General features: G+C 48.9%; 1 protein-coding gene across 1 annotated transcript in view; it reads right to left on the reverse strand.

The window, feature by feature from the left end:
• Positions 1-27,991, reverse strand: part of FASN (fatty acid synthase) — a 73,321-nt gene that overhangs the window by 35,460 nt on the left and 9,870 nt on the right. The window contains exons 3-14 of the mRNA XM_075904233.1: positions 25,895-26,047; positions 20,961-21,134; positions 18,666-18,866; positions 18,098-18,220; positions 17,357-17,472; positions 16,690-16,824; positions 11,722-12,181; positions 11,165-11,352; positions 10,590-10,779; positions 5,720-5,814; positions 5,260-5,394; positions 4,790-4,993 (exon numbers count right to left, since the gene is read on the reverse strand). Of these exons, the coding sequence (XP_075760348.1) occupies positions 4,790-4,993; positions 5,260-5,394; positions 5,720-5,814; positions 10,590-10,779; positions 11,165-11,352; positions 11,722-12,181; positions 16,690-16,824; positions 17,357-17,472; positions 18,098-18,220; positions 18,666-18,866; positions 20,961-21,134; positions 25,895-26,047 (2,174 nt within the window). The remainder of the gene's footprint in view (positions 1-4,789; positions 4,994-5,259; positions 5,395-5,719; positions 5,815-10,589; positions 10,780-11,164; positions 11,353-11,721; positions 12,182-16,689; positions 16,825-17,356; positions 17,473-18,097; positions 18,221-18,665; positions 18,867-20,960; positions 21,135-25,894; positions 26,048-27,991) is intronic.

The following is a 27,991-nucleotide window of genomic DNA, read 5'->3' on the forward strand; positions in this document are numbered from 1 at the left end:
TCGGCTGTGCTGGTGGCATGGCTGGTTCCAGTTTCAACGGCGGAGGCTGGTGTTCATCGATAATCGTGACCGGACACGGGATACAGTGAGCTCTATGAGCTCGGGTGTCGTGTCAAAGGCCTCCGGAGTCAACGATTGCCGGACCTCTTCAATTGCCGCGTCCGATACCGGATTCTCACTGCGCAACAAGCTCAGCCGGTGCCGACGTGGCACGGGAGCCTCCTGATGCACTGACTTGGCCACATGCCCATCTGCATGGTGCACTCTGAGGCCTCACTAGAGCTGAATAAAGGGGAATAATCACTTCTCTAGATCTGCTGGCAATGCTCCTCCTAATGCGCCCTAATATGCCATTCGCCTTCTTGGCTACAAGGGCACCCTGCTGACTCATGTCCAGCTTCTCATCCACTGTAATCTGCAGGTCCTTTTCTGCCAAACTGCTGCTTAGCCACTTGGTCCCCAGCCTATAACAATGCTTGGGATTCTTCAGTCGCATGTGCAGGACTCTGCATTTGTCCTTATTGAACCTCATCAGATTTCTTTTGGCCCAATCCTCCAGTTTGTGTAGGTCACTCTGGACCCTATCACTACCCGCCAATGCATGTACCTCTCCCCCTAGCTTAGCGTCATCTGCAAACTTGCTGAGGGTGCAATCCATCCCCTCATCCAGGTCATTAATAAAGATGTTGATCAAAACCGGCCCTAGAACCGATCTTTGGGCACGCTGCTTGAAACTGACCGCCAACCAGACATCAAACCATTGATCACTACGCTTTGGGCCTGACAATCTAGCCAACTTTCTATCCACCTTACAGTCCATTTATCCAATCCCTACTTCCTTAACTTGCTGGCAAGAATACTGGGGGAGACCGTATCAAAAGCATTCCTCAAGTCAAGATCTATACCCCTCATGAAGAGGCGCAACAGCAGCTATTGAAGTTAAACATTTTTCAATCAGCAGGTCCAGAGAACTGGCACCGGAGAGTTTTACAAGAGCTGCTCAGAGAGCTCACTGGACTGTTGAATGTTGATTTTTCACTAAGCTTTGGCAGACTGTGGAAGTTCCAGAAGAACGAGAATGCTGCGCCAATATTTTAAAACGGGATGAGACGGTAATTAAAGACAAGATGAACACTGATCCCAAGCAGATAATGGAGCAGCTGGGGGGGAAGGGAGTAGTAAAGGAGGGTAATGCAATTAATATTAATTAACATGGGTTTATGGAAAATGGATACTGACAAACCTGATTTTTTAAAAGGGAGATTACAGGTTTGGTTGATAAAAGTAAGAGAGCTCATGCAATACATGTTAGGCATAGGGACATTTGACTTGATGCCACAGGACTGATTAGAAAACTAGGAGACATAAAATTAACCATGGGATATATTTAATGGATTAAAAGCTTGCTACATCTCAAAATGTAGTTGTCACCAGGGAATCACCATCAAGTAGGAGAGGAAATGAGACCAAGTGGGTTCCTGCAGGGATTGGCTCTTGGCCCTTCATGGTTTACCATTTTTGATCAATGGTCTGGAAGAAAACAAAACCCCCTCCACTAATAAAGTTTGCAAATGAAACAAAAATTTGAGTGGTGATAAAGAATAAAGAGGAGAGATGATGATTAAGAGCAATCTGCATTGCTGGACAAGCTGGGCAGAAGGAAACAATGTGATTTATATGGCTAAATGTAGACCACACTTACAGGGTAGGGATTCTATCTGGGGAAGCAGGGACTCTGAAAAAGATTGGAGACCTTGCTGGATAAACAAGCGAATGAGATTTCCCAGTGCAAAGCTGGGTCAAAAGAGCGAATGTGTTCTTCGGATGGGTAAACAAGGGAATCTTGAGAAGAATAGAGACTGTATTTGGCCTGGGTGTGAGTACTGCTGGAATATGGTGTCCAGGCCTGGTATCCACAATCCAAGAAGGATGTTGATAATCTGGAGAGGGTTCAGTGAAGAGCCAGAATAATTAAAGGATTAGAAAATATGCCTTATAGTTAGACTGTGCTCCTTGAGTCTACTTAGCTGAACAAAGAGAAAGTTAAGGGATGACAATCACAATTTGCAAGTACCTACATGAGGAACATAGATTACTCTTCAATCTAGCAGATATAGGTATAACAGTCTAGGGTATGCTTAGACTACATGCCTCTGCCGACAGAGGCATGTAAAATAAGCTACCCGACATCGTCAATGAAGTGGGGATTTAAATATCCCTGGCTACATTAAAAGAAAAATGGCCACCGCACTATATGGGCTCAGCTGATCGTTGGCATAGTGCACGAGTCAAGACGCGGATCGGTCGACAGAGGAAGCCTTTGTCAACTGCTCTCTTATGCCTCATGGAATGAGGTTTTCAGGAGCAGTTGACAAAGGCTTCCCCTGTCGACTGATCCGCGTCTTGACTCATGCGCTGTGCTGACGATCAGCTGAGCCAGCACAGCGCAGTGGCCATTTTTATTTTAATGAAGCCGAGGATATTTAAATCCCCGCTTCATTGACTGTGTCGGGTATCCTGTTTTACATGCCTCTGTCGGCAGAGGCATGTAGTCTAGATGTACTCCTAGTGACTGAATTAGTCCTAAACTTAAAACTTAACAGTGAGAATAATTAACCACTGCAACAATTTACTAAGGGTCATGGGGGCTTCTCCATAATAGGCAACATTTCAATCAACTTTGTATGTTTTTCTAAAATTACTTTGGTAAGTTCTACAGTCTGTGAACAAGTCAGCACTTGTTAGTTCCTTCACACCCGGAGCTTTATCAATCACCCGTTGCTTTAAAATGTTCTTCACTGTTTTCATGTTAGTTTAAATTCTCTAGATCTGGGCTGAGCAGCAAGGCAATAACTTTTAGAAAGCGGACATGAATTTTGCCCATTTTTGAGTTACAGAGTGAAACTGTAGCTATACCTTTGGGTGCTCTTAATGAAAAAGTGACTAGCCTTTTCTTGGTCTGTATGCAGACTGACATTTCTCGCACTCATGCAAAATATTTCTCAGGGATTCCAAAAGCATTACTGGCAAGGAGTAAGGAGAAAGAGCTGGTCTCAGAATAATGAAACACAAGTTTATGGGTACACAGACACAGCAAACTCATCGTATCGTTGTTACTTGAAGTGCAGCATGAGAATCACAAGGCACAAACTGGCTCTATGGGATAAGCCATTTAGATAAACTATTTAGGGTACATTCTTTTTTCAAAAGGAGGAGATATGCAAATTAGTGCCAAATTTGCATATCTTCTTCCGATTGTTTTTTCAAAAAAGAAAGCAGTTTAGACACGATTCTTTTAAAAAAAATCAAAAAAGGTTTTTTTTTTTTTAAAAAGAACGCTTCTCTCAAAAAAAATGAGGTGTACAGGGTTCTTTCAAAAAAGCGTTGTTTTTTTTGACAGAACCACGTCTAAACGGCTTTCTTTTTTGAAAAAAATGCTTTTGCAAAAGCGATTGGAAGAAGATCTGCAAATTGGCACCGAATCTGCAGCACAGACAATTCACTGCGCAGCAGCCTAACAAGAGCTGCCAGGCACACAGCGCTGCAACAGAGAAAGAGCTTCCTCTCCACTGACCCCAGCAACAGAGCTGCTGCGACAGGAGCTGGGGCGAGACCTCTCCCCCCACCACAGCCCTGGGGCAGCCTGGACACCAAACCTTTTATCCCAGGCCCCATCCCAGAACTCGATCCCCCCCAGAGACTGAGCCTCAGCCCCTCCCACATACATCAGCTCCCTACTGGTGCACATAACATTCATTCTGCATATGCATGGGAAATTTAGAGGGTACATCGGGTCTAGCTTGACATCTAGAGATTTTCACAGGTTGCCACGATCCAGAAGATCAGCTGAAGTCAGAGCTATGGACCCACAGCACCACTGAAGTGAGTGGGTAGGAAAGGAGATCCAAGAGGTCGCAGGCCCTCAAAATTAGTGGGCACTTTTGAAAGCATGAGCCTGGTCCTTACAGTCTCAGTTCCCAGTCCCTCACAACAAAGTAAGTGTTTGTCTTCCTCCCTCAGGAGCTACCAGAAGTAGCCAATGTGTGCACGGTAGCTGGAAGACACAGCACTGCATCCTATTATTTTAAGGAACATAGGCGTGGTATCGCATACTGTATGACTGCACCGTATTTTAGTGGGGGGGAGGTTATTTTGCCACTGTGAAAGTCAGCAATGAAACGAGAAGGATCAGAGTCGATTTACCTTGGCCATTTTGTTTTTAAACTCTTTCTAAAACAAATAGCCTAAGGGCAATCAGACAAGTGTCGAGCGGATTCAAAAACTGGGGTGTGTGAAGGGATTCAAGATCTAGGGAGAATTCCTCTGTTTAGATCCTTACATGGCCTGCATTGCCATGGTATCCAAATAGCTATTATGTGCGCCGAAGAAAAAAAGACATTTTCTGATCTCCAGTCTTGCTTCAACACTGCAAGCCTCCCATTCGAGTACTGGCCCAACCTGATGCTGTTTAGCTCAAGGAGATCTGACAAGATAACAGCCCAAGGAATTAATACTTCCAGCTCTCTGCCCTCCTGCTTACTTCCCACACAGCATTAGACAATCCAAGAAGCCCCAGGTGCCTCCTACTCATTCACTGCATCAGCTGGCTGGGTACACTCTGTACAAAGGCAGGTATGTGGATGACTTGGCTGCGTGGGTGGAATATGTTGGGACATGTTGCTTTTTCATGCTAGATCCGGGAGGCTAGAACTGTCTGGGCAGAGTGGTTTTGGCACTAGGAAAAATGAAGACGTTCCCTGAGTCTTAGGCCCTTCCCCAAGTGCAATACCTGTAAGAGGGCATGCGGGGCAATCTCCACCACGACCGCATTGTCTGGAACATGCCTCAGACCCTCCTGGAACAGCACTGGGCTCACTAGGTTGTTCACATGATACTCGGCTGAGGAATTCTGAGCCAGCTCACTCTGCCACTGAGATTCGGGGATGGAGGTGCTGATCCAACGGGCTGAGCGCGGCTTTGCATTTGGAATGACCTGCAACAGACCAAAGCCAAGTCACCGGCCACAAGAAGCCAAGAAAAAGCCTCCTCAACCCCTAAAAATCCAAGTCCCAGAGCTTTGACTAAGCTGCTTTCTCGGCTCGTGAATTCAGTCTTCCTGCTGGTGGAAGTCCAACGGCTTCCATAGAAGGCTCATCACAAGCCAGCCTCCCCTCATTCCCAGTGAGCCCCTCCCTGCTCTGGGTCACAGCTCCCTTTACCCACAAGCCTCCAGCCCATGCAATCCCTGGACGACGTTACCTTCTGCAGGGCACTCAGTAGGACGGGTGCAATGGACGCCATGTAATAGGAATGAAACGCAACCCCTGCGCTGCGCACCTCCTTTGCAAACACTCCTTCCTTCTTCAGCCTGGCTACAAACTCGTTCACCGCGGCCTAGGAATGGGATGGAATCGAGCAAGAGTTATCTGCACGGGGCTTGGACACCCAGCTTTCCCCTCCTGAGCCACTCGAGGCTCTGTGCCCCCAGGTGACTCAACAGCGCTGTGGATACAGCCCCGCTGAAGTTCACCTCACATGGTCGTTCGTTCCTAGTCCACAAGGAGCAGCAACTCTGATTCCTACTGAGCAGCACTAAGTGCTCAAATTCAGATGCAAGAACCAAGTGCCCGCCCACCACTTGGCTCTTCTTTCACTCCTGGGTCTCCCTGTGTCATTCCAGCCATGGGGGACACCCACTGATTTCCACAAGTCTGCTCACCTGAGGCCCTGAAACAGTGACGGTGTCTTCAGAGTTGTGACAGGCTGGTACCACGCCAGGAGGACAACGGCTCTTACATTCCTCCCATGTTAGACCTGCAGAGGAAAAACCCTCAAGATGATGCAAATGTTCAAGAAAATGTATGCAGCAGCTTACGTAGCCAGATGAAGCCCAGAACTGACGGTGGGAATTCTAGCAGCCGGCCATCCTGCTGGATTCAGGAGTTTGGGACACAGATAATCCTACAGTCTAAGGTTTAGAATCCTGACCATCCCTGTTGTATCTGAGTCCATGGGAGGTGGCAGAAGACAGTGACCCATTTCATAGCTGGTGTTCAAGATGTGCTGCTCACGTCCATGCCACATTCAGTGTGTGCTCGCCACGTGCACTGCTGCCATGAGACTTTCCCCCTCAGCAGTACCCAGAGAGGAACGGCTCTGGCACCCTCCTAGAGTGCTGCCTTGATGGCATGGAATAAGTGACAGCACCCCTTAGGTCCTTTTTCCCAGAAACGCCAACAGCGATGAAGGGCTGCGGGATGCAGAATGGACACTAGCAATACGTCTTGAAGAGCATCAGCTATGAAACTTGGAGTGCTTGCTCATGTCCGTTCCAAGTGAGGGGATTCCCAACTAAGAACGTTAAATATCGATTAACTTAACTGGTCAAGTAGTTGGTGGAATTTCCATCAGCTAGTTGATAGGTACTTCCGCATTCCTCCTTTGAAATGCGCAGCAGGGGCTCTTGTGCCTTTCAAAGTTGGAACTCTGGATGCAGCCCAGGCCAGCGGGAAGTTGCATTTGACTCCGGGCTCCACGTGGCCACTTCTGCTTTGAAATGCGCCAAAGTGACTTCCTGCTGACTCCAGGCTGCACCCAGAGTTCCAACTTTGAAAGGCACAAGAGCCCCTGCTGTGCATTTCAAAGGAGGAATGCAGAAGTGCCTATCAACTAGATGACGGAAATTCCAGCTTTGAAATGTACAAGAGTGCCCAGTGGGGGCGCCTGTGCATTTCAAAGTGGAAACGCTCACATGGAGCCTGGGGTCAGCCGGGGAATCAGAGCCTCCCGTACACTCCAGGCTCCATGTGGTGCAGCTGCTTTGAAATGCCTTGTGGAGCTGGGCTGATCCCGGGTTCAGCCCAGCATTTCTGCGGAACCCGGGGTGATGGATTCTGTGGAAATGCTGTGCGTAGCCCACGGTCAGCCAAGTCCCCAGCTGACCCCGGGCTCCACACAGTGCTGAAACTTGGAAACGCCACTGTAGCATTTCAAAGGGGCAGCACTGCACAGAGCCTGGGATCAGCTGTGCGGCACTGCCCCTTTGAAACAGCAGAGCCACACGGAACCCATACCCTGGGCTCTGTGTGGCACTGCTGCTTTGAAGTACCCCTTCTTCCCTCCCTCTGCTGTTTCTGACAGAGGCAGCAAAGGGGGGGGGGGGGGGGGAGAGCAACAAGGTGATTCGACTAATCCTTAACATCTTTACTCCCAGCCAGTCTGCACTGGGTTCAGGGACGCATTGCTCATCATACCTCCCTGCCAAAGCTAGCATCCTCCCTAGCTTGTTGCGCGAGGGAGGATCCGCCAACATGTTCTTGATGCTGGGGAGGGGAAATGTTTCCAGGTCAGTCACATGCTGTGCTCCGAATTCCCAAAGGGGCAGCACCTCAAGGAAAAGGCCTGACGGACATGCTCCTCCTTGCCTGTTGATGTAGAACATGGAGACCATGTTGTCCATCAACACTTGGACCATGTGACCTTCCAGCTCCAGCCAGAATACTGTGCTGGCCCTGCAAACTGCACTGAGCTCCTTGAGGTTTATGAGTTCCAAGCTTCCAAAGACATGCTCCCCATCCAAGGTCTGGGGCATCCAATGTCAGAGACACAGGAAGATGGGGGTGGTCAAACTATTCATTCGGGGCCATACCTAGGCAGGTCCACCACTGTAGTGTCTTGAAAACATCAGGTGGAACCGTAACCACCTTGTCCAGACAATCTCTGGATGGGATACGGGCTGTCGCCAGCCACTGCCGGAGCAGCTTCCTGTGTAGTTTTGCCTGGCTGACAACACATGTGCATGCTGCCATTTGGCCCAGCACCATAAGAGAGAACCTGGCCATTGTGGGGGTAAGTGGAGAGGACAGTGATGAGGCGTTTCAGTGTCTGAAATCTGCCTAGTGGCTGGAAAGCCCTCGCCCTCCCTGACCGAGTCTAGGACTGATCCGATGAACTGCATCCTGCGTATGGGGGGCTAATGCTGATTTCCCCATGTTTATCAGCAGGCTTAACCATTTGCATGCGACCCTCAGGGTCTTGACTCCATCCATGCCCAGAGACCTGGAGTGGCTCTTCACCATCCACTCGTTGAGATGGGGGTACCCAGACACTTGAGGCAAGCTGCTACCACTGCAGTGCTGGGGGCTGAATGGCAGCACTGCAAACTGGTAATGCGCCGGACTCACCATGTAGCAGAGGAAGCACCTGTAGAAGTAAGTGTCCTTCAAGTCGAGGACGGCATACCAGTCTCACGGCTCCAGGGAAGGAATGACGAGAGGCCAGGGAGACTATATGGCCAACAGTGATGGCCAAGTGGGGGGGGGAGGGGGGGTGTTGGGGGGGAGGAAAAGGGGGGGAGGAAAATGGAGTGTCACTTACATGCAAGAAACCTGTGCCACACTCACGGGTCTTAAATCCCGGGGCATGCCCTGTCCCCGGGCTGCAATCCCTTCTCAAAAAAAGGGATGCAAGTTAGACACTTCGAAATAGCAAGTGAAGCCGGGATTTAAATTTCCCACGCTTCATTTGAATAATGGCAGCTGCATTTTCCCCCTAAATGGGGCTTTTCAAAAGAAAAATGTCTGTTTAGACAGGGATCGATCGAAAATAAAGCCCATTTTCAAAAGATCATATACTCATTTTTTGAGGCACTGGTGCACGCGGCGAGCACAAGCACCTGACGTGAATAAATAATATAATATATGGAGCTATACCATCTCATAGAGCTGGAAGGGACCTTGAGAGGTCATTGAGTCCAGTCCCCTGCCCTCACAGCAGGACCAAGCACCATCCCTATAAATAAACATGAGTAAGCACTCGAAGAACCAACTTCTGTGAAGAAACCAAGCCCTGAGTTTTGGGATAAGTTCCTGAAGTCCATTATACCTCTCCATGATGGATCAAGTCAGAGAGCTCTGTATTGCTTAGGTAAACCCACTCGGTTCCACCAGCTGTGTGTTTTGAGATTTCAGAGGCATCAAATCCCATCCCTACGCAGGGAAAGGACAGGGTTCCAATGCTCACTTTTCATGTGAGCCCCTAAAACCTACACAGCTTGAACAGACGACTACGAAGAAGCCTCCCGCTCACGATTTTCCTTGCCATTAGCAAAGGCCTTTCTTAAAACGGCTCTTGTTCAGTCTGTGGGACATTGGGAGGGGGGATGCCACTGAGGCTGAAAGGGACTCTGGATTGGAGCTGGTCTAGTGAGTAGACTCTGGCCCTGGGTCGGTCACATGGGTACCAGGCAAAGGGCAGACCTGGAAGGCTGAGGGACTCGACTGACTGCCTGGAATGAGTCCCAGAACTGCTCAGAGCTAAGTGGAGGGCTAGCTCACTCACTCACTGAGGAGAATGCTAAATGAGCTGGTTCCCAATGGAAATCTCTCAGTAAGGGCAACACTAGATTTAGACCTGTACAAAAATGCCTCCGCCACCAACACAGCTGCCCGGGTCTGTTACTGGCTCCTTTCCAACTTGAAGTCATGGCCAAGACAGACCTGGGCCGCTGACAGAGGGAAGAGGGAGCAAAGGGGGCAGCTGCCCCTGGGCCTGGGGCTCAGAGTTGTCACCACCACTACACAGCAGCAACAGGCGGCTCAGGCCGTTTTAACAATAATAATAATAAAAAAAAAAAAAAAAAAAAAATCACCACTGGAGCCCCACATAGTGCGGTCCCGATGATGCCCGGGGTGGGGGGGTGGCAGCTAGCCCCCGGCTCTGCCCCTTCTGGGGACCCAGAGCTGAGCTCCCCCACCTTGCCCAGAGCCCAAAGTCTGTTGCTAGCCCTGGATAAGAGGTTCAAGAAATAACAAGAAAATAAAAATAGCAAAAGCTTCACTTGTACCTAACAGAGGAGTTGCCAGACCAGCCTCGACCCAAGGTCGACATAGTCCAATATCAAGTCTAACAGTGGCGGAAGGACTGGCCCGTAATGGAACAACTTACCTCTAGAGGAAGATTCTGCCTAGCTCCCCCATCAGTTACCGCTGGCTTATGCTGGGAGTAGGTCGGTTTATACCCCTTAGGATAAAATCCTACCAAGTACTTGGCTCCGTGAGGTCTTGTGGCAGTAAGTGCCAACCAGATGTTGCATCAATATATTTACTCTGATGGGTTTTAAATTTGTGGAACAGAATGTGGAACTGGGGAGCCCAATTTACTTCTCTGGGAGAAGTATTTCAAGAACCAAAAAAACAAAAAAGCCCTTCCTGTCCCATGTCTCTTCTCAAAGTTAAAATGTCCTAATCTTTTCTCGCTGCTGCAGATCAAAGCAATGCCCCTGTCACTGATCCCTCTCTGCTCCGGTCTTGGCGAGTAGCAGGAAGCAGAGAACAGTGCAGAGGAGGGGTTACCACGGATTCCTATTAATGCTTCTGATATTTTCAGCCCTTTTGGGTTAATACGCCCTCACGATGAGCACGCTGTCAAATTACAACCTAAAGAGCTGTGAACAGTGTGTCTCTCCACCTACTTCCTTGACTGGCATGTCAGGCAGCCCAAGTTTACTGCCTCAAAGTCTGTTACGATTAACGAACGAGAGAGCAGTCGTGTGTGCACAGAGCTACTCACCACCTGGGAAAGGTACCTACCCACAGCCGCCATTCCTCCTGGGGGCAGCTGGGCCTCTTTGATGCAACGCCCCCTCCAGTAGGCAGCAAGAACGGCCTCCTCATGGCTTAAGGAGCTATCCGCATAGCCGCAGGCCAGCTCTCCCACCGAGTGGCCCACAATCCCGTCAGGCTGCAGGTCCATGGCCTTCAGAATGTCGATTTGGGCAATCTAGGGGACAAGCAGGACAGCGTCCCGGCAGGGTGGTGAGATGTGCGTTGGAAATGCCAACACGGCTCTGGACAGGGAGGCCTGAGGCCCTTCCTAAACTTACTGCTGCTCCCGCCTCCGCCCCTCACAAAGCTCTGGCCAGACAGGCTCCTAATGCCGCCCCCAAGCTCAGTGGAAGTTGCTGCAGCTGCTCCTGGGCAGGGCGCACTCAGCCTTGGGACTGCGCACACCAGCCCTGCGCATACTTCTCCTAGCTCACCACCGGGCTCCCCGGGCCTGCTCCTTCGGGGCTCATGCAGCACAATACAAAAAGGGCCAGGAGCCAAGTGACAAAGACGGGACTAGTGGCCTGGCAGACAGAGCAGGGAGAGGGCCTCGTCCTTACCTGAATAGCAGCCAAGCCCACGAACGCATGGACAGTATCTTCAAACGTGTTCTCGTCGGCACGCAGGAGCATGTCGGATACCTTGAGTCCCGTGTCCTTCAGAGCCTTGTCGGAGCGCAGGATGGACTGTCGGAACAGCTCCAGCTGCATCAGGCTCAGGCCCATCCCCTTCCACTGTGTCCCCATGCCTGGGGGGGCGAGAGTAGAATGAGAGCCTTGCTCATGGCACCCCCCCTCCCGGCCCAACTCTGGCTCTGGAAAGAGGTCGAGTCAGTCTAGGAGAGCATCTCGCAGACCGCAGGGAGCTGGAGACACTGCCCTTCAGTGCTTCTCCTGGGATTTGTTACCGTAGGAAGGGAAATTGTACGAGATAGGGGATTATCTCCAGACTGCCCCTGTGATTAATGCAGTCAATGGCGGGGGGGATCAATGCAGTTTTAACTAGTGCCCACACCACGAAGTGAAGCAGAAGAAGGAACAGAACAGAGCATCCAGACAGCCTCAAGCCTCCAAAGCCAGGACAGACTCAGAGTACGACCCCCTGCAGGTGGCGTTACCTGAGCAGATGTACCAGAGTGGCCTCCCAGACGCTTGTGCCTGCTGAACCTCCTTGATGTCACTCTGACTGCCAAGGACGGTGTAGCCCCTGTAGGGCATGGATGAAATTGGGATCCCAGAGAGGTCATTGAGCAGGGTCACAAAGGAGCTGTGCTCCCCCAGTCTTCTGCTTTGCTCTAGTAGCGTTTCCACTGCTTCCTGTGTCCTGCCACAAACTTGGACCAGTCGCGGCAGATCGTGCGTCTCCAGAGAGCAGAATTTCTTCTTATTTGGTCTCAGAATGACGTGGACATTGGAACCTCCAAAGCCAAACGAGTTGATACTGACAAGGCCACCTTTTACTGGGACAGGTTTAGTAACCACCTGGATCCGGCCATCCTGTAAGGCCAAGATCTCTGGATTTGGGGTATTGTAATGAATGTTAGGAGCCCACAGCCCATGTTCCAGAGACAGAATCACCTGACGAGAGAACAGAACAATTTTGGTTTAGACTTATTTTTAACAGACACCTTGTTAGTTTTGTTCTACAAATATCAGACAAATCCATTTCTGCAGTCAGTCTATTGGATTTGAAAGAGGTCCCTGTGTTACAGATGCTGAAACTAAGGCACAGAAAGCCTAAGGAGCTTAGATAAATCAAGGCCACAAAAGAAAGCAGGAGCAGAGCTGAAATGATAATTCTGCATTCCTAGCTCTGTCCACACTCTACCCAGGAGAGTGCTCTGTCTTACTTAACAAGTGCATCCCTTTTCCCTCCCATCAGCTCTCCACAAAAATCTACAGAGCTCATTTTTCTTTTATAAGAAAATGAGAAAGGCCAGACAGGTCAGACTAAAGCAGTGTTTCTTAAACTGTGTTCTGTGGCACACCGGTGTGACACGAGTCAGAGGTGTGCTGCGGAGAACAACAGATTTCGAAATGGCCACCCTTAAAGGGGTAGGCAACTTATTTTTTTTTTGCTCAACCAAAAAAAAAAAATTTTTTTTTTTTCCTCAACCAAAAAAAAAAATTTTTTTTTTTAAATGATTTTGTTTGGTGATCCTCGGTCTTAAAGTTTAAGAAACACTGGATTAGAGGTCCATCTAGCCCAGTGGCCTGTCTTCCAACAATGGCCAATGCCAGGTGCCCCAGAGGGATTGAACAGAACATGGAATCATCAAGCGATCCCTCCCGTCGCCCATTCCCAGCTTCTGACAAAGAGACACTAAGGACACTATTCCTGCCCATCCTGGCTAACAGCCATTGATGGACCAGTCCAGCATGACTTTATCTAGCTCTTTTTTTAACCCTGTTGAGACATCCCCACCAGCAGGATGCAGACCTACCTGACGGATGAACTACTACAGGTCTGGTCAGGGTGGGAGGGAATCTTGCATCAGACACGCCTTGGCATACGCCTTGCGCTCTGTACAGGGACAGAGCCCAGCACTAATGGCTCTTGCTGTCAGAGGCTGGACAGCCTCATGCAACGGAATGGACAAAGGGCCTACAGCAGACAGTGCACTGGGCACAGAGACCTGCGCATGGAGACCAGGGCTCTCAAGGCAACCCCAAGTCTACGTTCTGCTCCACTTCATTAAGTATCTTGGAGAGCAGGGAACTGTGCCAGGAGGACGAAACCCCCTCTGGTGGGACAGAGACCTTAGCACAAGCTGGAGAACCAAGCTGTTTACAGTCCTTCATACAATGAAGGAGGAACCAGGCAGAACTGAGGGGCAAAGTCAAATCAGTATCTTAGATGCCTGTATACAAGGGCAAGGAGTATGAGGAATAAGCAGGAAGAACTTGAAGGGCTAATAAATAAAACACAACGATGACATTGCTGGTATCAGAGACTTGGTGGGATAATATAGAGGATTGGAATATTGGTACAGAAGGGTACAGCTTGCTCAGGAAGGATAGGCAGGGAACAATAGGAGGTGTTGTTGCCCCCCCCCCCCCCCCCACACACACACGTGGAGATGGATATAGGAGACAGACTTGTTGAGAGTCTGAGTGAGGTTAAAAGTGACAAAAACAAGGGTGATGTCATGCTAGGGGTCTACTACAGACCACGTGCCCAGGTGGAAGAGGTTGTTGTTTGTTTTTTTTGTTTTTTTGTTTTTTAAGGCAACTAACAAAATCATCCAAAGCGCAGGATTTGGTGGTGATGGGGGACTTCAACTATCCAGACATATGTTGGGAAACTAACACAGCGGGGCACAGATTACCCAACACAAGTTTGTGGACAATTTCATATTCCAGAAGATTGAGAAAAGCTACTGGGGGGAAGCTGTTCTAGATTTGATTTCAACAAATAGGAAGGAACTGGCTGAGAATTTGGAAGTGGAAGGTAGTTTGGGTAAAAGTGATCATGAAATCAGAGTTCATGATTCTAAGGAATGGTAGAAGGGAGAACAGAAAAACAGAGACAATGGATTTCAGGAAACTCAGAGAACTGGTAGGGAAGGTCCCATGGGAAGCAAGACTAAGAGGAAACATAAGAACGGCCATACTGGGTCAGACCAAAGGTCCTTCTAGCCCAGTATCCTATCTGCCGACAGTGGCCAGCACCAGGTGCCCCAGAGAGGGTGGACCGAAGACAGTGATCAAGCGATTTGTCTCCTGCCATCTCTCTCCAGCCTCTGACAAACAGAGGCTAAGGACACCATTTTATCCCCTGGCTAATAGCCTTTTATGGACCTAACCTCCATGAAATTATCTAGCTTCTCTTTAAACTCTATTATAGTCCTAGCCTTCACAGCCTCCTCTGGCAAGGAGTTCCACAGGTTGACTACATGCTGTGTGAAGAAGAACTTTCTTTTATTAGTTTGTAGAAGGGAGTGTGTCGAACACAACTGAAGAGAGTTGGCAATTTTTCAAAGGGACGTTATTAAGCACCCAAAAGCAAGCTATCCCTCTGCATAGGAAAAGATAGAAATTAAGACAAAAAAAAGACAGCCTTGGATCAACCAGGAGATCTTGCATGATCTAAAAATCAAAAAGGAGTCATAAAAAGTGGAAACTAGGACAAATTACAAAAGATGAATATAAGCAAACAATATAGATATGCAGGGGTAAAATTAGAAAGGCAAAGGCACAAAACAAGCTCAAACTAGCTACAGGCATAAAAGGTAACAAGATGACATTCTATAAATATATTAGAAGCAAGAGGAAGACCAAGGATAGGGTAGGCTGGCTCACTGCTCGGTGAAGAGGGAGAAACAATAACAGGAAACTCGGAAATGGCCGAGGTGCTTAATGATTTCTTTGTTTTGGTCTTCATTGAGAAGTCTGATGAAGGAATGCCTAACATAGTGAATGCTAGTGGGAAGGGTGTAGGTCTAGAAGATAAAATAAAAAAAGAACAAGTTAAAAATCACTTAGAAATGTTAGATGTCTGTAAGTCACCAGGGCCTGATGAAATGCATCCTAGAATACTTAAGGAGCTGATAGAGGAGGTATCTTTGAAAAATCATGGAAGTCAGGAGAAATTCCAGAAGACCAGAAAAGGGCAAATCTAGTGCCCATCTATAAAAAAGGGAAATTAGAACAACCCAGGAAACTACAGACCAGTCAGTTTAACTTCTGTGCCAGGGAAGATAATAGAGCAGGTAATTAAGGAATTTATTTTCTTCCAGATTTTTGCAGATGAAGTAACAGCCAGCATGGATTTATAAAGAACAAATCATGTCACACGAATCTGATAGCTTTTTTTGATAGGATAAGCAGCCTTGTGGATAAGGGACAAGTGGTGGACGTAATAAGCCTAGACTTTAGTAAGGCATTTGACATGATCTCACATGATCTTATCAATAAACTAGGGAAATACAACCTAGATGGGGCTACTATAAGGTGGGTGTTTAACTGGCTGGATAACGGTTCTCAGAGAGTAGTTATTAATGGTTCACAGTTATGCCCTTCCCGCATGACAAGTGGGGTTCCACAGGGGTCTGTTTTGGGACTTGTTCTGTTCAGTATCGTCAGCAATGATTTAGATGATGGCATAGAGAATACAATTAAGTTTGCAGATGATACCAAGCTGTGAGGGGTTGCAACTGCTTTGGAGGGTAGGATCAAATTTCAAAATGATCTGGACAAACTGGAGAAATGGCCTGAGGTAAACAGGACAAATGCAAAGGACTCCACTTAAGAAGGAACAATCAATCAGTTTCACATACAGAATGGGAAGTGACTGTCTAATGACTATGTAGCAGGAAGGGGGTTCCATGTTTTCCATGATTCTGTGGCCACTTCATTTACTGCAGAATGTATCCCAAGTCTCCGAACAGAGATCTAGAATGCGAGTTCTCATTTAGAAAACAAGACTGCAGGTCCTAGACCTTATGGCAGTGAAGAAAATCTTCCCAGCCTGACTAGAACAGGAACAGAACCACCACAATGTTTGCTTAGCATGGAACAGTCACTCCAAGACTACACTGCCTCCATGTATGTAGCCATGTTAAAATCGCCATCACTGGGCTTTATATGGCCATAGTCAGTTCTCTCTGCTGAGCAGTGTAGCGAACTTTCATCCAGTGGTACTGGCTACAGTAGCGGATAATGAGGAGGTGGCAGGCCAGCTGGTTGGTCTGGGCCAACTGGGAGTTCAAACGCAAGTCTGCTCCTCCATCCCCCACTGGAATCACTTGCCTTTGCCCACCAGTGACAGCAAAGAGATGCAGCCTCTACCCAGGACGAAAACCTCCTGCCACTTCCCAAGTGCCAATTACCCATTTAATGAAGAACCCTCTGCGCTCTGTGTAATTCAAGAGTCTGCAGAGAGACCTGAGTGGCCTGTCTGAGAATTTACACCCTGCTTGTTGCTGAGCCTTTGTAACAACTTTCAAACAAGGCAAGAGCAGAATGGGCTGCATGGTTAACCAGACCACCTCCTAAGTCCCTCTTACCAGCAGAGCTAAATACCCGCAAGTCAGCGCACACAGCACTAGGCCCATAGAGCAGCCATGGCTCCACTGTTACCTTACCTTGGCTAGCGCTGCAAGGCCCGAGGCAGGTTCCGGGTGGCCCATGTTTGACTTGGTTGATCCAATCAGCAAAGGCTCTCGCACCGATTGACAGAAAATATTTGCAATGCCATTCACTTCCTGGGGATCCCCAACCTAAGGGAAAGGGAGTCAGAGTATAATGTTTATGTTCCTATCGTGTGAGCAGCTGCTGGCCGTCCCAGTGTTCGGACCAAACCACGTGAGCAGGGACAGAGTGAAGCCACTTTCCCGTTTCATTACAGATTCCCTGGAGGAAGCTAGATTAGCTGTCTCCTGCAAAGCACAATGTGATCTGGAGCTAGTCCCTTACCTGCAGCATCAAAGGACTTGCAGGCTCCATCTGGACTAAGCATGGCAAGTTTCATGAACTGAACAGGTTTCAAGAGGAGGTTGACCCCTCCTACCAGGGCAGCACTGCACCCTTCTACAAAGCATGCACAGTGTGCAGCAAGCCCAGGGCTGTAGGTTCAAAGGAGGACAAAACAAAACCCAACAAGGATGGTGAAGGGAACAGCTAGAAACAGGAAAGTTGATTCATTTGGAAAGGGGGGGGGGAGGAGACACTGAAGAGGAGAGGAAAGATGCTAACACTGGAAGGAAAGTAGAAGAACCACAGGGGAAGATGAGACAATGAGATTATGCAAACCTTGGTGCCTGTACCATGAGCTTCTACATACTCCACTTCTCCAGGCTGGATTCCAGAATCTCTGTAGAGAGACCTGACCAAATCCTGCTGCATCTCCCCCGAGGGAAATGTCACACCTGGAACAAGAATCGTTATCAATTACTCAGGCCCATCTGGGGGCAAAGTTTCAGCAACCTGTTTGCTAATTAGGATGACTAGGTTCCCGAGGGAAATCCCAATAGACTTTTCGGGTCTATGCTCCTGTTTCCAGCACTAAAACTGCACCAGTACCACCACATCAAGCCCTCTGTAAGAGGAAGGGGAAAAAGGGAGGGTAGGGGAAAAAGGGAGGGTAGCCTTGGAATGAAATTGTTGGATTTAAATGTTGATATCAAAGACCCTTGGCTTCTCCTCCTCAAAGATGGAGCAGAGCCTCCCTGGGAGAAGGAAAAGGAATTTGTTGGATCATCTCCTGTCATGAGAACGCCAATAGTTTGCTAAGGTAACAGGTCTGGGAGACCCCTGGGGAGGGCAAAGCTGATCACCCTCCCATTACCTCACACAGAAGGCAGAGCCCACCACTCAACTGGATTAACTTCTGACAAGAAGGGGTCAGAATTTTCCATCAATCAGAAGAAACAGGTTCCAAGCCCCCAAACAGGGAGCTCCAGAAGTTAGCAGCAGCCTCAGTGGCACTGTTCTTGGGACAGACATGGAAAAGGACACTAGAATCTCCGGGTTTCCCAGAGATTTGAGACCCACCTTGCTCCTTAAAACCATCAGTGTTACTCCCCGCATTGACTACTGTAGCATACACCCGTTTGGCCATGGATTTCTTAGTCAAGAGAACGACCACTACAGCTTCGGAGCGACAATATCCATTCCCTGTGGGCAGAGGAAGAAACGAAAGCTAAGAGAAATCCATTCAGCCCGGTGTATGACAAAACACTGAAATCTGTGCACTGAGAGCTTGTTCCTGAAGAGCCTTAAAAGACTGACTGTCACTTTTAAGGCATGACAGATATAGCTAACGATCAGACCTGAAGAGGGGGCTCCCTCTTGGCCTACGAAGCTCTGGAACCCTTTCCAATAGGACATTTCCCACCTGCTCCCACCCCTTTTAGGTAACTGGGCCATGTTGTTCTTCCCCGTCCGTATAATGTTTATGTTGCTATCGTGTGAGCTGCTGCTGGCCGTCCCAGTGTTCAGACCAAACCACGTGAGCAGGGACAGAGTGAAGCCACTTTCCCGTTTCATTACAGATTCCCTGGAGGAAGCTAGATTAGCTGTCTCCTGCAAAGCACAATGTGATCTGGAGCTAGTCCCTTACCTGCAGCATCAAAGGACTTGCAGGCTCCATCTGGACTAAGCATACCAAGTTTCATGAACTGAACAGAAGTGTTGGGTTTCAAGAGGAGGTTGACCCCTCCTACCAGGGCGGCACTGCACTCTCCATGACGAATTGCCTTGTAAGCATTCTCCAGCGCAATGAGGCTAGAGGAGCATGCTGTATCGATGGCCATACTTGGTCCTTGGGGAAAGATAAATACAGTAACCACCAGCACCCATTGCTTCGTCTGTTTGTTGCTATTCAGAACCTGCCATTTCTGCTCTCCAGGGACAGGAGCTCTGATCTCTACAGAAGTGGATCAGGAGATGGATAAACATTAAAGAACATTAAGGGCATCCAGATGCATTGACAAGGTAACCCTCCTTCCCTGCTGACCACCACAAAGGCCGGGTCAGACAAACTCTGCCTTTCCCACTTGCTTTTATGAACAGCATAATGTGCGGGAGCCGCAGGTATGTCATCACCTAAGGAAGGACTTGTCCATTTCTCTGTTCCAACCACTAAAATCATTGTCCCTGGCCAGATTATTTCTCCCCCTGCAGCTTCCTCCTCGGCCCTGGTCTTGCTCTTGTGTAATCTGCCCACCTTCCTCACCTCTGCCCTGCCTGTAAGACTGTGCAAGCACAGGGCTTGCCTATTCCTTCACCTGCACTACTGCCGGTGTCCTTCTCGCCTCCTTTAACTCTCTAGCTTAGATGAAGTAACTGCTCCCTCTGCGAGTCCTCCTGGGATCCCTCAACAGTAGCCAGCATCTATACTGCCCTCCACCATGCGCTTGCATAAACAATCACACATCTTTTCCAGAAGGTTTTCCCACCATCCGCCTCTTCCCAGAAGCAAGGTTCCCTGTAAGCTGCACACCTGTGCAGCCCTTTTCTGAGCCCTGCACAGAGGTCCCTGTGCAGGTAGGGAGCTCAGTTGATCAGCTGGGGAGGGGAGGGAAGGGGAAAAAAAAAAAAAAAGTCACCCTCTTGGAGGAGCAGAAGCAGCAGCAGCTATTGCTGCTGCCTGCTATAAATGGAGAAGCTGGCTCCAGCCTCTACTCCAGGGCTGGGCAACAGATGATCTGCGGGCTGGATCCGGCCGCAAGAGCCTCAGCAGACACCCTGCCACCTGCCTTGCACCTGCTGGGCACCCCAGAAAGCCGGGTGCAGGGCTATGTGTGTGTTTCTGAATGCTGAGAACCTGGAGGCAGGGGAGAGGCTTCTCATGCTGACCCCGCCCCCAGTAGCTCCCATTGGCCAATTTCGACCAATAGAAGCTGTCTGGTTGCAGGACAGCTTGCATATGAAGTGCTTCTTCCCTCATCCCCAGGGCTCACAGCATTGAGTTTAGAGCAATAAACATGGCTCCTGCAGCTCCCCTGAGCACATACAGGGGCTGGAAGGCAGGGACCCTGGCTAAGGAACCTGCTGGGCTGCTGGCTTGGAGCCAGGTAAGGTCTCCCATCCAGCCCCTCCCTCCCCCACCCCCACCCCCACCCCTCTGCCCTCCTACCCCATGGAACCCAAACCTTCTGCACTCCTGCTCCCATCCCCATACCTTCCCAGACACTGCACCCCCTCCTACACCCCTCCTCCGGTCACAACCCCCTCCCAGACCTTGCACCCCAATCCGCTATCCCTGGTCACCGCCCAAATCCCTGAACCCCCTCCCAGACCCTGTACCCCCTCCTCACCCCAGTCCATTACCCCAGGCCATGATCCCCTACTTCACTCCTTCCCTCCCAGATCCCACACCTCAACTCCCTTACTCCCAAGCTCCTTTCTGCACCCAACCTCCATTCCAGACCCTGACACGGATCCATTAATATTATTGAAGAATGCGGCCCTCGACCACTTACCAAATACACAGCGTGGCCTCCCTCACAAATTATTGCCCACCCCTGTGTTAATGGCTTACGGTAAGAAAGAAAAAGATTGTTTGAACAGAAGTTTTGAGTGTTGCAGATCATCTAAAACTCTGACCTTAATGATTTTTTAAAATTCTGTGTTACTAATTAATATATGCTAAACTGTATTGCATTAAGGCCAGATCTTTGCCATCTGGTAGAGTTCTGGCTTTTAGGAAGCCAGAGGGCTAGGTGTGATGCTGGCTGTATTGTAGGATGAAACCTTATTTGCAAGGTTTCACCATTGCAAGAGCTTTGAAACATGCATCTGTCTGTGTCCTTGTGTCTACGTAAAGGACCCCTCACCCGCCGGATGTCATGCCAATGCCCTCTCCCAGCTGCTGGTACTAATCAACGCCACAGGGCCCTGGGACACTACTCACCTTTTAAGTCAAAGAAGTAGGAAATTCTGTTGGCAAACATAGCACGCTGGCAGCCAGTCATACTGTATCCAAGCAGCTGTTCAGGGTCTTGGCTAAATGCTTCGCCAGCTTCTGACCCACTCACACCTACCCAGACACCCGTGTCTGTGCCCCGCAAGGCAGCTGGATTAATACCTGAGAGGAGAGCAGAGGGCACATCAAACACCAGGCACCATTGCCAATGGAAGGACAAACTGGCAGGATTAGGTACGTTTAGCACTAGGGGTTCTGCAGCTTGTCTAGGTTTACAGAACAGCAGGATCCTCTCCCTGCCCTGATTTGTCAGCTGATGAATTCCCTTCTCTGCTGCCTCTTTGCTCTGAGATGGTCTCAGGAAGGGATTGTTTCAGACACATCTCCCCTGACGGATCTCACAGCAGAGCTCCACCAGAACCTTGAAGCCTATCTTAGGGCAGCTAGCGGCTTGCTGGGATGCTGTCTGTTCACTGTTAAGAGTGCTGGGTAGAGACAGCGCAGGCTGCACGGAGTGTGGGGTTTGGATGCAGACTGGGTATATATAACCTGGTCAGTTCTATACAGAAGGAGGAAGTCTGGAGGGGGCAGGAACATCTGACCCCAGGAACAACGGAATGGCATTGGAGGACTAGGGGAACCCAAGTTCTGTAACCTGGATTGCAGTGTGAGGCTACAATGCAACGTGGGTGGGCTAGAGCCCCCGTTTAAGTGAAACAAGGATGCTACCCCATAGCTCCCAGCCCGGTTTCAAAGCACCCTTAAACCCATGGGAAAAGGCCTGTGTGGGACTGGTAGTGGGCTTGGGCTACAAGCCAGGAAAAAGTCCTGGTGCAGTCTGCAATGAAGACGAGTTAAAGCTGAGCCCCAGAGAACAAGAGCAGGAAACGTGCGTGGCTGAAGGCTGAGGAAGGACAGGGCCAGAGTGTGTGGAGATTTTAAGCAGTTTTTCTAAAAGGGAGAAGGACACCTCATTACTACTAGGCACTGCAGATGTCACTATTTCACAAGACATCTAGGGTTCATCTGCTCAGCACCTTATACTCAAACAAGATACCCAATTAGTGCTACACAAATTGGGTACCTTATTTCCAAATAGCATATTTTGAAATCTGACATCTACACAGTGCCAGATCTTGAAACATGCTATTTCGAGACATCCCTTAACCCTCACGGAACAAGTCTCAAAATAATGGACATAAAAATCTCGAAGTAGCAGGTGCATTCAAGAGACGGGGGGTAGCTATTTCGGGACAATTCTGGTATCTGAAATAGCCCCGCTGTGTAGATATACCCCTAGCGAACCACGAAACAATTCTCAAGTCTTGACTCAAGAGAAATAAAAGACTTTTGATACCATAGAACCAGGAGTCCTGCAAAATGAGGCAGAGTCACGGAACATCCATCCCTGATGCCTCCTTTCACCTCCTCTCCATGAGCTCTTACCTTTTCGCTGGCACAAACATGCTTTAATCTTCTGCATTTTAAAGGAGGGGGAGGGAGAAGATAACCCTTCCATCACCGCAGCTCCTTTATATCTAAGCTCATCCAGCACTGGTGCCAAGACTGCCTCTCCTCCAGTTCCAGCCTAAGCCCTCTTCAATCTGTCTTCTGCCCCTTGCACTCAACCGAAGGGCTCACCGGGACACTCCATATCAGGGGACAACCACGTACCCCCCCTTCATCAGCTGAATATCGCTGTGATATGGCATGTGAGGGACCGGGGAAAGGTTATGATCTGCTGAAAGCCACTGCTCTATCTACAGAGGTGCATCGTCAAGGCAGATGAAGTTACGAGACAGTGTAACTCAAATCCAAGTGTCCAGATACTAGCTCTCCATAGACAACAAGAAGGGCCGTGACCAACACCTGGGTAGGTGCTAAACAGGCATCACCAGCCACTGAACTGTAACATCTCGGCTGGACTATCCTAGTACTGAAGGGACCTCGAGAGGTTGTTTACTCCAGCCCCTCGCTCCCATGGCAGGACCAAGCACCATCTGCCCATCCCTGACAGGTGTTTAACCTGCTCAAACACCGGATGATGGAGATTCCACAATTCTCCCACCCTAGACAATTTAGTCTGGTGCTTAACCACCCGGACAGGCAGGAAGTTTTTCCTAATGTCCAACCTAATGGTCCCTGGCTGCAGTTTGAGCCCATTGCGGCTTGTCCTGTCCTCAGAGGCCAAGGAGAACAATTCCCCCCCCGCCCGTGACACCCTTTTAGGTACTTGAAAGCTGTTACATCCTTCTCAGGATTCTCTTTTCCAAGCTAAACAAACCCGGTTCTTAAAAAGAAGATGGACAAGGACTCCCTCTCAGCAGACACACTGGGGTTGTTTCAACTTGGGACTCAGCAACACCCATCAGAGATACCTGAACAGGTGTCCTCCAAACACACGGTCTTAAGGGTACAAAACAGAACAAAGCGAGTGGTCCTATGCTTGGCCTTCCCCTACACGGCAAGCAACAAGGGCCCCTGGAAGACTGACTCCAACAGCGGTAACGGGCCCAAGTGTCAAGAGTGAAATCCCTGTACTGTCAACGGCAATACCGGCGGGTGAGAAAAGCTGCTTCATATAGCTGTTGCCCAGCTTCAGGGTGGTTGAGAGTGTTTAGACTGTCCACTTAAGATCTGCTTTCCCTATGGCGCAACTTGGACTTTTGCCTGTCACTTAAAATCTGTTTTTTTAGTCCAACTTGTTTTCCTGTTTCTCTCTACCAGTGAGTTTGCCTGAAGCGTCTGGTACATCTGCTCAGGGTTACGAAGGCTCGTGCACGCCTACTCTCCATTCATTGGTTCACCACTTCATCAATTAGACCGCGTATCTGGAGGTACCGTGCTGGGAGGAGGGTCTGGCTGGTGCCTCGGTGTAGCTTTGGGAGCATTCACGCAATCCAGCTGGGGGTGGGGCTTCACATGCTTATGCTGAGTGGTAACAGCCCCTGAAGGGGTTTGCTGCTGGTCACTAGCAAAGCATTGGGAGAGACTGCCCAGGCTGGAGAGTCGAGGGGTCACTCCTGTCTCACGCAGCAACCTGGGGATCCCATCATATTCAGTGTCACCAATGATCTCTCTAGCCAAACTGCATAACCATGACTCCATCCTCATCCTCCCTGACCGCTCAGCCCCCTTGACACAGCTGGCTAAGCGCCTCTTCTTGCAATCTTGTCCTCCTTGGCTCCCACAACCCCTCCTCTGGCACATCCTTCAGATCATCTGCCTCATACTTCCTCCAGCTGCGGGCAGGGGAGGTTCCTCAAGGCTCTGCCCTTGGACCCATTCTCTTCTCCCTCTATATTTTAGGCTGGGTAACTCTCCTCCCCCGCAGAGCCCTGAGCCCCTCTGAATGGCCATGGGAGCACTGCTCTGTGCCCTCTGAGGGTAGAGGGAGGGCTCAGCATTGTGCTCTGGGTGGCAAGAAGGACTGTCTACTCTAGCCTCGCCCCTTCCGAGGCCTGGAGCTAGACCCCCCCCTCACTTTGCCCCATGGTAGCTGTTGGTCCTGCTGACTACATCCCTCTTCTCCATCTCACGGCAAACACACTCCTTGCCTTCCCTGCCAAAGCCCTTCCCAGCCCCTCACTCAGCACAGACAGGCCCAGCAGACAGAGCTGGTCTTTCATGCTGCCACTCACACCTGGAAACACCCACCCAATAAACTCACTGGCTTCCTTCTAGCAGCCTTGCTTATGAAACCTGCACCATCAAACCCATACCCTCTGGGTTGCTGGGGTGGAGAGAACAGTGCCTGGAATGGTGACCAGCAACAGCTCATTATTCCCCTGTCATCGGTCTCCGTTCAGTGTCTTGGTGCTGTCTAAACCCTGTCCCAGAGAGCGACAAGCACAATGGGGTGCTGGACCATGACTGGGCTCCAAGACCTGGTGTCAATACATACATAGTAAGAGCTGTAGGCGGAACATTTCTGGCTTGGCCACTGAGGAGGGGAGGGGAGGGGTCTCATTTTTAAAAACCCTAAATCCAATCACTTTTAGAGAAAAAGTTTTTTTAAAATAGGTATCATTGACATTCCCAAAGGTTCCAGGCACCGGCAGGGGTGGAACAAGGGAAGACCCCAGTTTGAGAACCAAATTTCCATGTAAGGGAATTATGGCCGTAGAATCCAATTCCACATGATTTTCCCTGGACTGAGGAGATACCCAGGAACACATCACTGGATGGTCTGCCGTTCTTCTTGAGCTTTTAATGAGGATTAACATTAACTCCTCCTTCCCTTTCACTGCCCTGGACACTGGAACATGGCCCTTTTAGTAGACCGTAATGGAAGTTGGGCAACAGGAAAACTTTTCTGGGTGAAGAAGATTTAGCAAACTGAGCTTTCAAGAGATTTCCTAGACCTGGTCCCAGCGAAGAGAACTTAGTTTTGAAGTGTCACTTGCACCAGTTCTCTCCTCTCTATGGGCAAAGTCCTAGAACTCTCAAACTCTGTGGCTATGTCTTTACTGCACCTGTCTGGCACAAGAAATATGCAAATGAAGCAAAACATGGAATATTGCTGCGCCTCATTTGCATAATTAAGGAAGCTCCATTTTTGCACAAGAGGTTTTTGAAAAAGAGTCATCTACATGGCATCTTTTTACGCAACCCCTCCCCTTGCGCAAGAGCCATTCCGCATTTTTTTCAGGAAGAAGAATGGCTCTTACGCAAGGAGGGGGCTTACGCAAGGGGGGGGGTTGCGCAAAAGCCTCTTACACAAAAACGGAGCTTCCTTAATTATGCAAATGCGGCCCAGCAATATTCCACGCTTTGCCCCATTTGCATATTTTTTGCGCCAAACGGGAATACTATACACATAGCCTATAGGAGAGTTTACTTAGACAAGGGCAAGAAGACTCACCTCAAAACCTCAGAGGCCCAAAATCCAGTTTTACATCTGCAGTAGTTCAGCTGCTTACCTCCATCCAAAATGGCTTCATAAGAGGCCTCCAACAGCAAGCGGAGCTGAGGATCCATTGTATGAGTTTGTTTGGGGTGAACCCCAAAAAAAGAGGCATCAAATTTGCTGATGTCCTTGAGTTTTCCATTTCTCTTGGGCAGCCCATAAAGTCCTGAAGAGAAGAAACATTTAAAGACAACTTCAACAGACAATGTTTTTGACAACGGTGTCATCAGGACTCATGTCAATTGTGGTTATTCTGAATGGCAAGTCCTATGACAGGTTGAAGCACTCTAGTCTGGCAACATCCGTGGTCCAGTATGATCTGCGTTGCCGGATGTCTGCTTATCATGAGTGTGGCTCAATTTCCCATGGTCCCATTAAGTTTATTTACAGCCACCAGTCATAGCTCTCAGTGTTGTGCTGTTATTTAGCTCTGATTTACAGAGGCTTAGCCTGCACCACATTTCAGCACAGGACTAATACATTTTCTTTGCACCCTTTTAAAAAACAGCCACATTGGGTTAGGCCAAAGGTCCTTCTAGCCTAGTATCTTGTCTTCCCACAGTGGCCAGTGCCTGGTGCTCCAGAGGGAAAGAACAGAACAGGGAATCAAATGATCCATCCCCTGTCGCCATTCCCAGCTTCCGACAGAGGCCAGGGACACCAGCCCTGCCCATCCTGGCTAACAGCCATTGAGGGATCTATCATTCATGATTGTATCCAGGTCTTTGAGCCATTATAGTCTTGCCACAGGATGTTGTTTAGGCTGAAGAGTTCCACAGGTTGACTGTGTGAAGAAATACCTTTTTTTTTTTTTTTGCGCTTCTTTTAAACCGGTCACCTCTCAATTTCATTGGGTGACTGCTAGTTCGTTGTGTTATGAACTATACGAAACAGAATTGTAAGAAGAGTAAAGCTCCTATAGAACCCTCTCCACACTTAAATCCCATTTGCTGCTCTCTGGTATTGCTCAGCAAACTTGTGTTCTGGCAAGTTGCACCAACAGAAGCAGCTTCTACAACACAGCGTGTGCCTGGTGAGCTGTGCCACCAGCTAGCAACACAGCAGCTACTTTCCACGTATGCAGCTGATGAGCTTTCAAGTGCGTCTGGCACATGCACTTCCCTTCAGTTAGAAAAAGGATTTTCAGTGGACTGCCAGATAGACGAGAACATTATAACCAGGATATATGACAAAAGACTGAGGTGATCTTGCTACTTCCCAGCCCCCAGATACCCCGTCCCACCCTCAGTAAACAGCAGTGTCACTAGAAATGCTGCTTGATGCTAACAGCTAGACACTGCTGATGGTGCTGACAGTTGAAACTACACTGCTGAAATAAACAGGGGTGAACTGTGAGATGGTGAAATTTGCAGAGGATACCAAACTGCTCAACACACTTAAGAGCAAAGCAGATTGTGAAGAGCTTCAAAAAGATCTCACCAAACTAAGTGATTGGGCAACTAAATGGCAAATACATTTATCCACATTACATTTCAAAGTAATGCACATTGGAAAAAATAATCCCAACTACATACACATACACACACACACATACACACACACACACACACTGATAGGGACTAGTTTGGCTACAACTACTCAAGAGAAAGATCTTGAGTCATGGTGGATAGTTCTCTGAAACCATCCACTCAATGTGCAGCAGCAGTCAAAAATGCAAACAGAATGTTAAGAGTCATTAAAAAAGGGATAGAGAATAAGACAGAAAATATCTTATTGCTTCTGTATAAAACCATGGCACTTGAATACTGCGTACAGATGTGGTTGCCTCATCTCAAAAAAGATATTGGCATTGGAAAAGATTCAGAAAAGGACAACAAAAATTATTAGGGGTTTGGAACAGGTCAATCTTAAAGTTTATTTGGCTCTCACTCCGTGACAGAGACCACAATAGAGTGGACATGATCAGATCCTTATCCGAGCAGGAGACTGAGGCCACAAAATTCAGGAACACCAGACCAGGGATGTTAAAGAGTTACCCAGTAAGCATGAGGCTTACTGGTCTGCTTACCACTTAACCGGCTCTTGCCAGCTAACTTCAGCAGTGGCCAAATGCACCAGGCTGGAGCAGCCCTGGCTATGGAGGGGGTGG

The sequence above is a fragment of the Pelodiscus sinensis genome, chromosome 20, assembly GCF_049634645.1.
Source record: "Pelodiscus sinensis isolate JC-2024 chromosome 20, ASM4963464v1, whole genome shotgun sequence".
Taxonomy (NCBI): Eukaryota; Metazoa; Chordata; order Testudines; family Trionychidae; genus Pelodiscus; species Pelodiscus sinensis.